The sequence below is a fragment of the Tupaia chinensis genome, unplaced genomic scaffold (assembly GCF_000334495.1).
Source record: "Tupaia chinensis unplaced genomic scaffold, TupChi_1.0 Scaffold000258_1, whole genome shotgun sequence".
NCBI lineage: Eukaryota > Metazoa > Chordata > Mammalia > Scandentia > Tupaiidae > Tupaia > Tupaia belangeri.
The window spans coordinates 2,789,984-2,803,147 of NW_006159738.1; the positions used below are offsets into that span (position 1 = coordinate 2,789,984).

Sequence of the window (13,164 nt, forward strand, 5' to 3'; positions counted from 1 at the left end):
GAGGGATGTGCAACAACCAGAGCTGAGTCAGGTTCCAGGAGGGATGAGACCGGGAGGGCAGCCTACACCAGAAGTGCTTGGGTGGTAGGCAGGTCAGTCGGTGTTCCTTATGCCCATTTGCAAGTCTGAGATTTTTCTTTTTTTTTGAGGGGAAGTTTTTTTTGCTACAGGGCACGTGCGCTCGCCAGACAGAGACAGAGATAGAAAGCGAGAAATCACCCCCCAGGGGGGATGACCATGCCACAATCCCTTCTCCTCCATTCTCCTCTCGGGATTTTGGGCATGCATGCACATGCGCCCAGCGTGAGTTTTAAGCCACCAGGTCTAGGACTCGAACCGTGGTCAACTACATGGGAGTCCAGTGACATAACTGCTGGTCCCACAAGTCTGAGATTTTTAAGTACCCCAAGAAAGCAGTAGGAGAAGCCATTAAGGATGAAAGTGTGACGCATGTAACAAAGCTCATTTCCTGCACTGCTGATGGGTGACGTGCACACAGCATTAGGAGACGGGCACTCGATGTGGATGGTGAGAAGGTGGCAGCCCAGTCAGCAAACGTGCCTCTGTTTAGCTGTCCGTACCCTTTGATCACTTTCATGAAACCCTACCATGTGACCACAGAAATAAGTGTGCCCGCTGCTCTGTTGTGGCAAAAGGCTGGAATAACCCAAGTGCCCATCCTAGCAAGATGCTGACTACTCCAGAGAATGTCCAAGCCATGGGAGTAACACGCAGCCCTCTGCAAAGGCGCGGTAGACCAGTGTGTACCAGCAAGGAACGAGGTTCACTGTGTTGTCTCTCAGGGAAGCATTCAAGTGCAGGACACTTTGTAAAAAGATTATTCATTTAAGGAAAAAAAAGTTCAGTTGTTTTTTAGGGGATTTTTGTTTGTTTTGTTTTTTTAAGAGAGATTTTTGAGGACCAGCAGGTGACCTCCTGTTTAAGGGCAGTGGACTTCCACATGGCCAACCGTGGTTTGAGTCCCAGACCTGGCAGCTCGCTTTCTCTCACTCTCACTCTGTTTCTCTCTAGTCAAATTAAAATAAAGTTAAATAAATTCTAAAAAAAAAAAAAGAGAGAGAGAGAGAGACTTTTGTTTACAGGGCATGTACAGTTGTCAGATAGACAAAGTGAGAAATCACCCCTCAGGAGGGGTGCCACGCTGCAATCCCTTCTCTGTCTTCCTCTTGGGATCTTGGGCACAGATGCATACGTGCCCTGAGTTTAAGCCACTGGATCAGGGACTCGAACTATGGTCAACTACATGGAAGTCCAGCAATGTAACCATTACGCCATCTGCTGGTCCCAGGAAAGTTCAGTTTCTGATAAGACAGGTTTTGAGAATAACAAAATGCTAGGATAGACAGCAGGGTGGGAGCCGTGTCTCACTGTTGGAGTGGGACGTTACTGAGGAAGCAAGGGGCGAAGGCTAGAATAATCCGTGTGTCTCTCGGTGAACGGATGAGGGGCAGGCATTTTCAAGACTGGGGAGCTCCTGGTTCACCCCTGACCTGAAGCCCATGGGTAGGCTCCTTGGGTAGACGGGGCAGCTGAGGGGGGCCACACCTGAGATGAGGGAGTCTGCAGGGCCAGCCTAGGCGTGCAGAGTCACTGCCTAGAGAGGACAACCCAGCCAGCCTCCTTGAATGTTCCAGAAAAGATATTAAACTCTCACTCTGAAATCCCCCTGCTGGGAATTTGCCCAAAGAAGGAAAAAGCTGTGAGCGCAAAGGAGGTCACCAGAGGGTTGTTTATAGAGACAGACACTGGAAGATTTAAGTGGCCAGAGCGCGGCTGTGTGACGCACAGCCCCTGCCGGTCTGCAGCTCTTGAATCCGGCGAGGGAGGAATGCGACCTCACGCGGCCAGGTGCGCTGGGGGCCGCCTGTTCTCTCACGGGCAGGGTATTGAGCTGTGTAGAGATCATGGCATTAAGTCCAAACAGGGGGCCGCCATGGCTTTCCTTGGGGCTCCCAGTCTTTCTCATCACCCACCCTGAACCTCTGTCTCCATAAAACGCTGAGTCCTCAGCCCCTGGCACCTGGAATCTACGTGTTTCTACCTGGGAAAGTGGAATCTTACCCCACCTGTCCTTCCCAACTGGCTTTTCATTTAGCATGACATTCTCAAAGCCATGTGCATGGCTCTCCTCCCTTCCTCTCGGGATTTTGGGCATGCATGCACATGCCTTCCTAAGGCTGAAGAATATTCCACAGGTTGACCACGTGAGGCTCGCTTCTACCCCTCGGCCACCATGAATGGCACTGCTACGGGTAGGAGAGTATGAGTTCCTGCTTGAGTCCCTGTCATCCGCTCGCTCGGGCATATACTCAGAAACGAGACTGCCGGGGAGGGGGAACCAGCAGTTAGCGTAATGGCTATGTCGCTGGACTCCCATGTAGTCGACTGCAGTTCGAGTCCCGGATCCGGTGGCTTAAACTCACGCCGGGTGTGTGTGTGTGCGTGCCCAAGATCCTGAGAGGAGAATGGAGGAGAAGGGATTGCAGCATGGCCATCCCCCCTGGGGGGTGATTTCTCACTTTCTGTCTCTGTCTGTCTGACTGGCAAGCACACGCGCCCTATAGCAAAAAACCTCTCCAAAAAAAAGAAAAGAAATGAGACTGCTGGGTACGGGCTAACCCGGTGTGAGAGTTCCAGCTGCCACAGTCTGCCACAGTGGCCACACCATCCTACAGTCCACCAGCAACCATGAGGGTAATCCGTTATTTTTAAAAATGATTTATTTATCCACTCATTAATTTTTTTAATTTGACCAGAGAGAGACATGGGGGGTGGGGAGGAGTGAGAAAGCAAGCCACCAGGTCCGGGACTTGAACCATGGTCGGCCATGTGGGAGTGTCCAGCGCCTTAACCACCACGCCATCTGCTGGCCCTGTTAATCTGTTATTTTTCAAGTGTCTTCTTTTAATGGAGGCTGAGCTGTGGGCTTTCTACTTCTTCCTAGCATTGCTGGTCCCACGTGGTTTGTGAAATAAGTGACCCGCTCTGTGCTGTGACACCATCCACAGCCACCTGGGAAAACCCCACCACACCAGGGCCCTGACTAGTGGCAGCCCAGGTGTGCCCGGCTGTGCAGGTCTGCCAAGCCTGCCCTCTGTGCCTGAAAGGGGAGGTGGCTGCTGAGGCCCCAGTTGCCAACCCATGGCAGGGAGGTTCTTGCGGGAGTGGAAAACCTTAGTGAGACACTTACCTCAGCCAGCTCTCCCAGTGCCAGGGATTCCTGGTGACCTGGCCAAGGCTGCTGTCCTCAGAGACCACAGTAAGGTACATGTCAAATCCAGAGGACACAGCAGGCATGTGCCAGTGCCATGAGCAGGCCTGAGCACAGGCTCTAGAGCCCACCGCGAGCTCTGGGCAGTGGTTCTGCGCAGGCCCTGGCCTGCCCCAGGAAAAGACAGAAGGCGCAGGGAGGACTGAGGCTAGCCCGTCCCCTACACAGGCAGCTGCAGAGCGAGGCCCACAGGTGCTGTTTGAGATCAGGCCTGGCTTCTGCCGCCCTCCTCTAGCTTGGGGAGCGCCTGAGGAGCATGGGTCGGGGTGGAAAGGATGCAGACTCAGCCTCTGGGCCTGGCCCTCTGCTGGGCCCCAAGAATCAAGTGTGACAATTACAGATTTGGGCAAAGGCTGGCATCATCCTCCGAGGAAGACTTCAGAGGCACGAGGGTGGCCCCAAGCTATAGCTGACAGGCAGGGCTCCGGCCACCAGCCCTGAGTAGGCCCATAGGCCCAGGCCTGCCAGGACCCTGGCACGTGGGAGGGATTCTGAATTGGAGAATCCACACGGAAGGGCAGGGAGCACCCAACTGGAGAGCCTGCCTCCCTGCTCAGCTGAGAGGCTCCAGGGGGAAGCGGTAAGAGGGCTCCAGAGGACCTGCAGGCTGGCATTCTCCTACGGGGCTCATGGGATCCTCACCCCAGGAGGTAGAGGGGGACACCCAGGCTGCAGGGCTCACCTCACGCAGCCCACTGACCCACAGCTCTCTGAGAACAGGGCGTTTAGAACTCAGCTGGCCTCTGGCCATTGGAAAGGCAGGGTGATGACAGGACTCCAGGACCAAAAATCTCCGTCCTGCCTGTGAGGCTTGACCCTGGAAGGTGCTTGTGGTGGGTACTAGGGGGCTGTCCCGGGTCTGCTGCCTGCTCTCTTAACAGGTGACTCAACGGGAGTCACAGGTGTGCAGCCGATTCAAGCCCTGCTTCCTGGGCCTCCCTGCTCTTAGATTACTGAGAAAGTGACAGTGACTTGAGGCCTTGAGCACTCTCCAAGGTAAAGCGCTCTCACTCTTTGATCTAGTCCCAGTGTTTTCCCAGTCCTGTGAGTGCGGGTGCTCTAAACATGGCTTCAACTACCTCCTCTAGCTTGGCTGTCACTGAGGCCCGAGCCACAGGTGGGAAGGGCCTGAAGTGGGCAGGTCACGCTGGCCCAGGGACTCCCAACACAGGTGAGGGCCATGCCAAGGAGAGGCGAAGGGCACAATAGGCTGACAGATGTGATGCCCAGGGCCTGGCACTGAGGCACATCCTGATCTAGTGGGAGGCTCAGGGGTTGTGGCTTTGAGTTGGCCGTCAAGCCTGACAGGCTTCCTTTGAGAATGAGGGAAAATGCAGAGGTTCTTGCCTCTTCTCTCAATGCATTGCCTGGTAATGGAGCTCAGGAGCTCATGAGCCTGCATCTGAGGAAGACCCCTGAGGCCAATGGGCAAGTTTCCTCCTGACCTCACATGCATTTCATAGGACCCTAGCCACCTGCTGGGCTCCTTAGAAGTAGCTCAGATCAACTGATGCCACACAGGCTTTGGGGTTCATACTTTGACTTTTTCTTTTTTTGGAGAGTTTATTTATTTATTTTTGCTATAGGGCACGTGCACTTGCCAGAAAGACAGAGAGACAGAAAGCAAGAAATCACCCCCAGGGGGGATGGCCTGCCACAATCCCTTCTCTTCCACTCTCCTCTCAGGACCTTGGGCATAATGCAAACACGCCCGGCATGAATTTAAGCCGCCAGGTCCAGGACTCAAACCGTGGTTGACTACGTGGGAGTCCAGCGACATAGCCATCACACTAACTGCTGGTCCAAAACTTTGACATTTTTTTTTGAGAGGTTTTTCGCTATAGGGCGTGTGCGCTCGCCAGACAGACAGAGACATAGAGACAGAAAGCGAGAAATAACCCCCCGGGGGGATGGTCATGCCACAATCCCTTCTCCTCCATTCTCCTCTCGGGATCTTGGGCACGCACACACACGCGCCCGGCATGAGTTTTAAGCCACTGGGTCCGGGACGCGAACCACGGTCGACTACGTGGGAATCCAGCGACATAGCCATTACGCTAACTGCTGGTTCCCAATACTTTGACATTTTCATGGTAATTTTTGCCCAATTTGTTTTTAGTTTTTGCTACAGGGTGCAGGCACTCACCAGAGAAAGTGAGAATATACCCCCTAGAGAGACGGCCATGCCGCAATCCCTTCTCCTTGTCTACTCTGGGATTTGGGGCATATGTGTACATGCACCTGGTGTGATTTTTCAAGCTGCTGGGTCCAAGACTCGAACCATGCAGCTAGACATGTGGGATGCAGCCCCTTCACCTTCATACCACCTGTTGGCCCATTTTTACCCAATTTAAATCACAACTGTCAGATGTGAGTTCCTGAACTACTGTACACTTACTGTGTCTTTACACTTTAGGAGACAACTTTCCATTTCCATCATACTCACATTTTGCAAGACCTCCAACTAATTTTGTTTTAATCAGCTTTAAGAAAAACCAATTTTGTTTTTAACTGTGTACTCGGAAGGCACTGCACTGTAGAATCTATGGGGCAGATGGTGGTGCAGTCTTCCAGGTCCTGAGATCAGGGTTAGGGTTAACCCTAACCCTAACACTCCAGGCGGGCCCCAAGCAATGCTCAAACCAGACACCAATCCCCTTGAAGCGCCAGTGGAAGCCAGGCAGGCTTGGTCTGAAACCTGCCTGAAGACACTCAGGCCCCAGAGAGACTTACCAACTAAAATGCAAACGATGGACCAGCTCAGGGTATGTGAGGTTTCCAACCCTCCCGGCACCCAACACTCCCCACATGAAGGGAAGAAAGGAAGTCTATTTATGGCAAATAATTCTGGGGCTGAATCAATGCATTCTGAATGAGACCAAGAAAGAGTCTGTAAAAGGGCTTCTGTTCTCATCACCCCAACACCATGACTGTACAAACCAGTTTTATTGGTTAACTGCCCCAGGTGCGTCTCTGGTCATGCTCTCGTCACACCTGTTTCTCGGATCAGCCCAAGCTCAGAGGCAAGATACCAGCTTAGCAAATAGGAAAACTGTTATGCAAAATAGCAACTGTCAGCGTAAGGCATACTAACGTTGCAGAAGAAAGCAAGGTTTCTGGGGCAGTCTACATAGCCCAGGATGAGGACTTCTGAGGGGGGAACCCACTGGAAAGGGCCAGACAGTACAGCTATCTGACCTGAGATGACATTCTGGCTCTGGGATGCTGGCATTCCTCCAAGGTCATCCAGGTCACAGCCAAAACACTGTCTACTACTCATGCTCTCCAACACAGGAATTAAAGACAGAAAAGCACTCTGCCCTGAAGCCTGGCATGTGTGCAGGCCTCAGAATGCTCCCTCAGTGCCCCCTGGCTTGGACACGAGAAGGTGGAGACAGACGAAGGGCTTGTCAGACTCTGTTAAACGAAGTCCCAACTAGAACCGGGCGTGAGGGGCTGGCCTTGCTGCAATCACATGTGGAATCACTGTCCTCCTGAGAGCAGGTCCCACGGCTCCTTCAGTCCTCGGAAGTGCTCAGAGCAGAGAGGCCCATGCGGCCTGAGCCGCCCCTCACTGCATGCCGAACCATTGCTCCTGGTCAGCCCACTGGGCCGCCTCACTGTCGCTGCCCTCCAGGTCCCCTTCTTCCCCACTCCCTTCCATGTCGTCCACATCCTCCTCCTGAGTGGCATCCGTGGGACTCTCCTCCTTCTCCATCTTCTGCATCCCCTCTAGAGACTTCTGGTCATTGGGGTCCAAACTAGGGGACAACAAAACAAAGGAGAGGCCTGAATCTCTGCCTTGCTTCTTGCTGGCTGATCCGTCATCTCCCTGGCCCGGCAGTGAAGTGACCACATAGTCACAGAGCAACTGCTAGAGCCTGGCCTCTCCAGACAGCTCCGGCTTTCAAGGCTGGATCCAGCGAGTCACCACTAGAAATGAGAAAAGGCAACTTTTCCTAATTTTTAGAATTCTTAACCTGAGTTGTCTCCATAATTTATTAAATTTTTTCACACCTATTACCCCTAGCATTCTGCTAGAGGAGGCTACCAGATAACACAAATGAAAAGTAACAAATATTCATGAAGAATCCAAATGTAATTTCTTAAAAGTACTGGGTTTTCAAACTACAGAATTATAAAAATAATTATTTCTGAATAAAATGTTCCATGTTCTTAAAACATAAACATATCAGCATTTTAGTACTCAACCCAAAACACCATGCTACATCATGGAATAGATTTATAGCCTCCTAGGTTAGACCCCAGGACCCAAGGCTACCCTACCTGGGCATTCACATTCAGCAGCTACAAGTCATCACATGCATCAAACCCCGAAGTTTAGAGTCTCGGCTGCTAAGCAACCTTTCCTCTCGCCTTAGTGACGCATCACCAAGCAAGCAGGCTTCCCAGCCTCAGCAAACCCCACCTCTAATCAAAGTCTGGTATTTATTTTCTCACTGCTTCTGGGCTTCGAAGCAGCAGCTAGAACCCATGCTGGACAGCCGTTTCTATTCACATGAATAAGACTGACTGTAAACATCTTGTCTTCTCTAGAACCCTCTAAACAACTCTCCTCCACATCCAGGGCTCCCCCACCCCGTACCCCATCTTGCCTTCTACAGACTGCAATTAAGGCCTTAGCACGTGGCAGTCTGCACAGCTGAGATGGAGAGTCCCGGCACCACAGCATCTCCAGTGCTCACTGCGATGCCATGCATAGGAGCGCTGCTCACCTGTCTGCTGCACAGGTAAACGGGTGTGATCAGATTCGATTACAGACAGCCCTTCACCATGACCTCACAGACACACAGACAACCCTCAAAGAAATCACTTCTATATTAAACAGTAAGAATACCACTATTTATTTAGTATTTACTAATTACCAGGCACAGTGCTAAGAGTTTTACATGGAATAATCATTTAATCCCCATTAAATCATTTAATACCTGATAAGATAGATAGATATAGACAAGAAAATTTGTTAGTAACTTGCCCAAGATGACAGGTGGTGAAGATAGTATTCAAACTTCAGAGCTCAAGTTCTTAAACACTACAGCAGGTAGAAACATGGGAAAGTACTTATAATACTTTGATTTGAAAAAGCAGAATAGAAAAGATATACTAGGTATAACCCTATAAAAATATGTGTATGTGTGGGCAAGGACAAGAAGATGACCTATACAAATGAACACAGATGCTACGGTGGTGTGAGCTGGTTAGGAGTGAACTAGCTCTTTAGTGTTGTTAATATACTTTAAGTAAAAATGTTTAGAACTCGTAAATTCACAAGTAACTCTTCTACCATCACTATCATTACTCTGCTTTCAACAGGGGGCACAAAGGGCGTGTGTGTTTCAGAAGTCCTGTTACACGGTCACCTGCCTCCTCTACCCTCCTCCTCAACCTACCCCACGGGAGGCTAAGTGCCTACCTTAGTGCTATACTATACTGGTCCATTGCTTCCTGATACTCATTGACAGCTACAAGGAAATCTCCTAGGATCCGATGCAGGACACAGTCACTCTGATTAGCCAGTGCGTTCCTCAGCAAAGCAATTCCATCTTCATATTTCTGCTCTCTGCCTGAAAAGAAAAAAATCCTTACTGTCCCACTTCGATGTTCTGAAAATATATTGCCATCTGAAGTCATTTATATGGCTATCTATACAACTATCACAATCAGACAATCATCCTCAAGAAAATGGTGGTGCAACACAAAGTGAGACCAAATGCATCTAAAATCCTATTACTAGGAAATGAGCAGCCTGAGGGCTGATGTTTAAAATTTCAGTCTTTAATCTTGATTTAGAGGGCCAGCAGGTGGCATGGTGGTTAAGGGCACTAAATTCCCACATGGTCGACCACAGTTTGAGTCCTGGACCTGGAGGTTTGCTTTCTCACTTTTCCGCTCTCCTGCCCTCTCTCTCTCTGGTCAAATTAAAATAAAATAAATAAATCTTCCAAAAAAAACTTTTTTAAAATATTAATTCAATTAAAAGCCAAATTACATTTTATTTGCCAAACTAGCTCAAACCCAGGAGTTCACCATAAATCAGGACCAAAAAATATATATACTAAGGCTAAAAGGGAAGCCATATAAGAATTTAAATGGCTTGAGACCAGCAGTTGGTGTAATGGCTATGTCGCTGGACTTCTATGTAGTCAACCATGATTCAAGTCCTGGACCCAGTGGCTTAAACTCATGCCAGATGTGTGTGTGCCCAAGATCCCAAGAGGAGAAGGGACTGCAGCGTGGCCATCCCCCCGGGAGGTGATTTCTCGCTGTCTTTTTTTTTTTGAAGAGTTATTTTAACTTTCTTCCTTCCTTCCTTTCTTTCTTTCTTTCTTTCTTTCTATTTTACAGAGAGAGAGAGAGAGAGAAAGTGAGAAAGCAAGTTGCCGGGTCAAACCATGGTCGGCCATGTGGAGGAGTCCAGCGCCCTTAACCACCATGCCAGCTGCCGGCCCGTCTCTCTGTCTTTCTGGCAAGCACGTGCACCCTATATCTCAAAAAATAATAATAATAATTAAAATGGCTCAAAATAGTTCAAACTGGCTAAAACCAGTTAGTTAGACTAAGCTCAAACTAGTTCAGGATGATTAAAAGCAGACAAAAATGAGCTGAACAGGTACCAACCAATTATAGCTGGTTTGAGCTAACCCAAGCAGTCTAAGCCAATTCCATGTGGTTGTGCTAAATATAAACCAACTCAAGAAGGCGCTGCCCTGCTGCAAAAGGCACACATTTGTCTGCTAACCTGTAATCAGCTGGGTCTGAAGTCCAACTGAGATCAGGTTTTATAAAAACTAATGATGAAGAAGGCAAACAGTAAGATACTTACTAAGTAGTTCTGCTTTTTTCACCACAGCCTTAATGTAATCTGGCCTTTGGGTCAGGGCTTTATCTAATAAACTTTTGGCTTTCTCCTGTGTCACTGGGTCTTCAAGACAAACAGTGGCTAAAAGGGTAAGAGTCTGTGCATTCGCTCCTAGAGTTTTATAAACGTTGTTAGCCATTACCATTGCTTCGCGGATACTGTTGGAGGCTAAGTAACATTCGATAAGACCTGAAAACACAGAACGCACAAGAAATTCAATCACATTACCATTCCAAGCCATGCTTCCACTCTGACAGCCCTCAAATTGCAATTCTTCAAAGTTTCAGACAAAGGCAGCCCAGAGGAAAACTTGATGTAAGTAGGCTGGAGGATATGTTGATGGAATCCTAAGAAAGGATCTTCCCCAGAGTATGAGATGGATATGGAAAAAAGTCTGCCCTTCAAAGGCACTTTAAGTCAGTGAAGGAAATAAGCATGCATGTGGGCAGCCTCTATGACAAACGTGACAATACCTGTTGTATGTCCAGGGGATTCATGTAATGAGAAATGATGTTCTCGTTTTGTGGCCTTGTAACCAACCCATATTCTGTGGATGCTCGACCGGGCTTCAGTTTAAGAGGGAGGCCTCCTACAGTCCAGAGTGCACGTCCCGTTCTACGAACTAAAAGACCTAATGCCAGGTCTGACAGGTGGTGTGGTGGATAGAGGTGCTGGATTCCCATATGGCCTACTGCAGTTCAAGTACTGGACCTGGTGGCTTGTTTTCTCGCTCTCCCTTTCTCTCTCTCACTGGTCAAATTAAAAAATAATAACAAATAGAGCTAACTAAATAATACATTCCTTTTTTAAAAGAATTATTTTATTTAACTTTATTTATCCATTTATTTATTTATTTTAATTTGACCAGAGAGGGACAGAGTGAGAGAGAGAGGAAGCAAGCCGCCGCCACCAGATCCAGGACTTGAACTGCAGTCAGCCATATGCAAGTCCAGCACCCTTAACCATTACGCAATCTGCAGGCCCCTAAATAAATTCTTAAAAAAAAAAAAAGACCTTATCCCAGGCAATCAAAGGAGAAAGCGAAACTCTTTCACTTGAAATATAAATGTTATCTCAAAAGGTACATTTGCTGAGGGCTTTCCTGAGCTAAAAGAAGAGCACTCAATGGACCAAATACAGAGAGACTGGCAGCTGCTGCCTCATTCCACACCCACAGCAAGACACCTTACAGGGCCACTTTGAGAAGAGTCGATCCTCAATTCTTCATGCTGAGAAGTTGAGGAGAAAAGAGGAAAAGCTTTTTGGCACAAAGTAGTCATCGAAACAGAAAAACAGCTTAAACCCCAAACCCACACACTCCTTGGCAGATTTTTCCACCATGGCACACTCCTCTGCCCTAGCAGCGTTTTTAACATCCAGGCACACTCTTCCACACACACTGGTCACTTAACCAGAAATTGCCTAACTCTTACAGGCAGCGTGCTGGGTTCCAAATACAGTTGCTGGCAACTACTTATTGACTGGTTTTTATTTCCCTGCTAGAGCCCCAGTGGACTTCAGGAGGAAATCGAAAGAATGTACTTCACTAACCTAGAGCCTCCCCGTGCAGAGGAAGAAGCCCGGCTGGAGACTGCAAGAAGCACCAGCGAGCCTATCCAGTCACCCTGATCAGAAGCTCCAATGGCAGCTTGAGGGAAGGTAGCCTGTGATACTCATGGGCCAGCGAGGAACGACCTCATCCAAGCATGTGGCGCGAGTTACTCAGCTAATCCCCATGCTCTGAAAGAGTAAGCATGCAGCGGAATGGAATTCCTGTGATACAAGTACCTGGGAAGCTAGGGGAGTTCATTTCAAGATCAAAAAAATTTAATCTGAGGGGCCAGCAGGTGGCATGGTGGTTAAGGGCGCTAGGCTCACACATGGCCACCTGTGGTTCAAGTCCTGGACTTGGCAGCTTGCTTTCTCACTTTCCCTCTCTCTTTGTCTCTCTCTCACTCTGTCTTTCTCTGGTCAAATTAAAATAAATAAAGTTAAAATAATTCTTAAAAAAATTTTAATCTGGGGAATCAGCAGTTAGCGTAATGGCTATGTCGCTAGACTCCCACGTAGTCGAACACGGTGTGCGTCCTGGACCCAGTGGCTTAAAACTCACGCCGGGCGCGTGTGCGTGCGTGCCCAAGATCCTGAGAGGAGAATGGAGAAGGGATTGAGGCGTGACCATCCCCCCTGGGGGGTGATTTCTCGCTTTCTGTCTCTATGTCTCTCTCTGTCTGTCTGGTGAGCGCATGCATCCTATAGTGAAACTCTCTCTCAAAAAAAAAAAAAAAAAAAATCTGACACCAAAGGCCTAGCTTACTGGAGTTTTAAAACAAAGACAATTCTCTTTTCCCCAACAAATCCACAACAGGCACAACAGTTCTCTGGCTTTATAAGCAGATTGTTTTTTTCCCCTGAATTCCAAATTTTATTTATCCAATTTGAACTCATCTTCCTGTTACAAGCAAATCATTCCTAGGCTTCTAGGTTTATTTTTAAATTTTTATAAAAATATGTTTTGGAGGAACTGCATCTTCTAAGATCTATTTTAATGTCTGTGACTGAGTCACCAAATGTTGCTGAAGCTGGCACAGCTCTTCTAAACTCCCAGGGTCAGTTCACATGAACCTAAAATATGACCTAACAAACAAAGCTGGGCCTGGTACCCACTCTGAAGGTCACAATGAACAGACTGATTCCCACAACCAACACTCGTATGGAAATGGAGTTACCCTGTGAGTACCACCTCCAGCCCAAGAGAAGATGACTGTAAAGAATAAGGAATAACCGAGTGACATGGCACAGTGCCCAGCACAGAGATTCACATTAATGAGTGAGTCAGACCTGGGAAAAAAAGGGACAACAAAACCATTTCCCCACCAACTCAAGACCAGAAAAATGGATTATGGAAGTATGTGGTGAACATCTAATTAAAGCCTTAAATGAATATCGAATACATAACGCAGTACTTACCTACACATTGGCAATACCCGGG

At 48.5% G+C, this 13,164-nt stretch overlaps 1 protein-coding gene across 2 annotated transcripts in view; it reads right to left on the bottom strand.

Moving 5' to 3' along the window:
- Positions 1–6,219: 6,219 nt before the first annotated feature.
- ANAPC7 (anaphase promoting complex subunit 7) overlaps positions 6,220–13,164 on the bottom strand; it is a 29,691-nt gene continuing 22,746 nt past the window's right edge. For both annotated transcript variants that reach the window (XM_006149317.3, XM_006149316.2), the window contains 3 exons: positions 10,137–10,361; positions 8,727–8,877; positions 6,220–7,053 (listed from right to left, as the gene is read on the bottom strand). In XM_006149317.3, the coding sequence (XP_006149379.1) occupies positions 6,864–7,053; positions 8,727–8,877; positions 10,137–10,361 (566 nt within the window). In that variant the 3' untranslated portion in view covers positions 6,220–6,863. The remainder of the gene's footprint in view (positions 7,054–8,726; positions 8,878–10,136; positions 10,362–13,164) is intronic.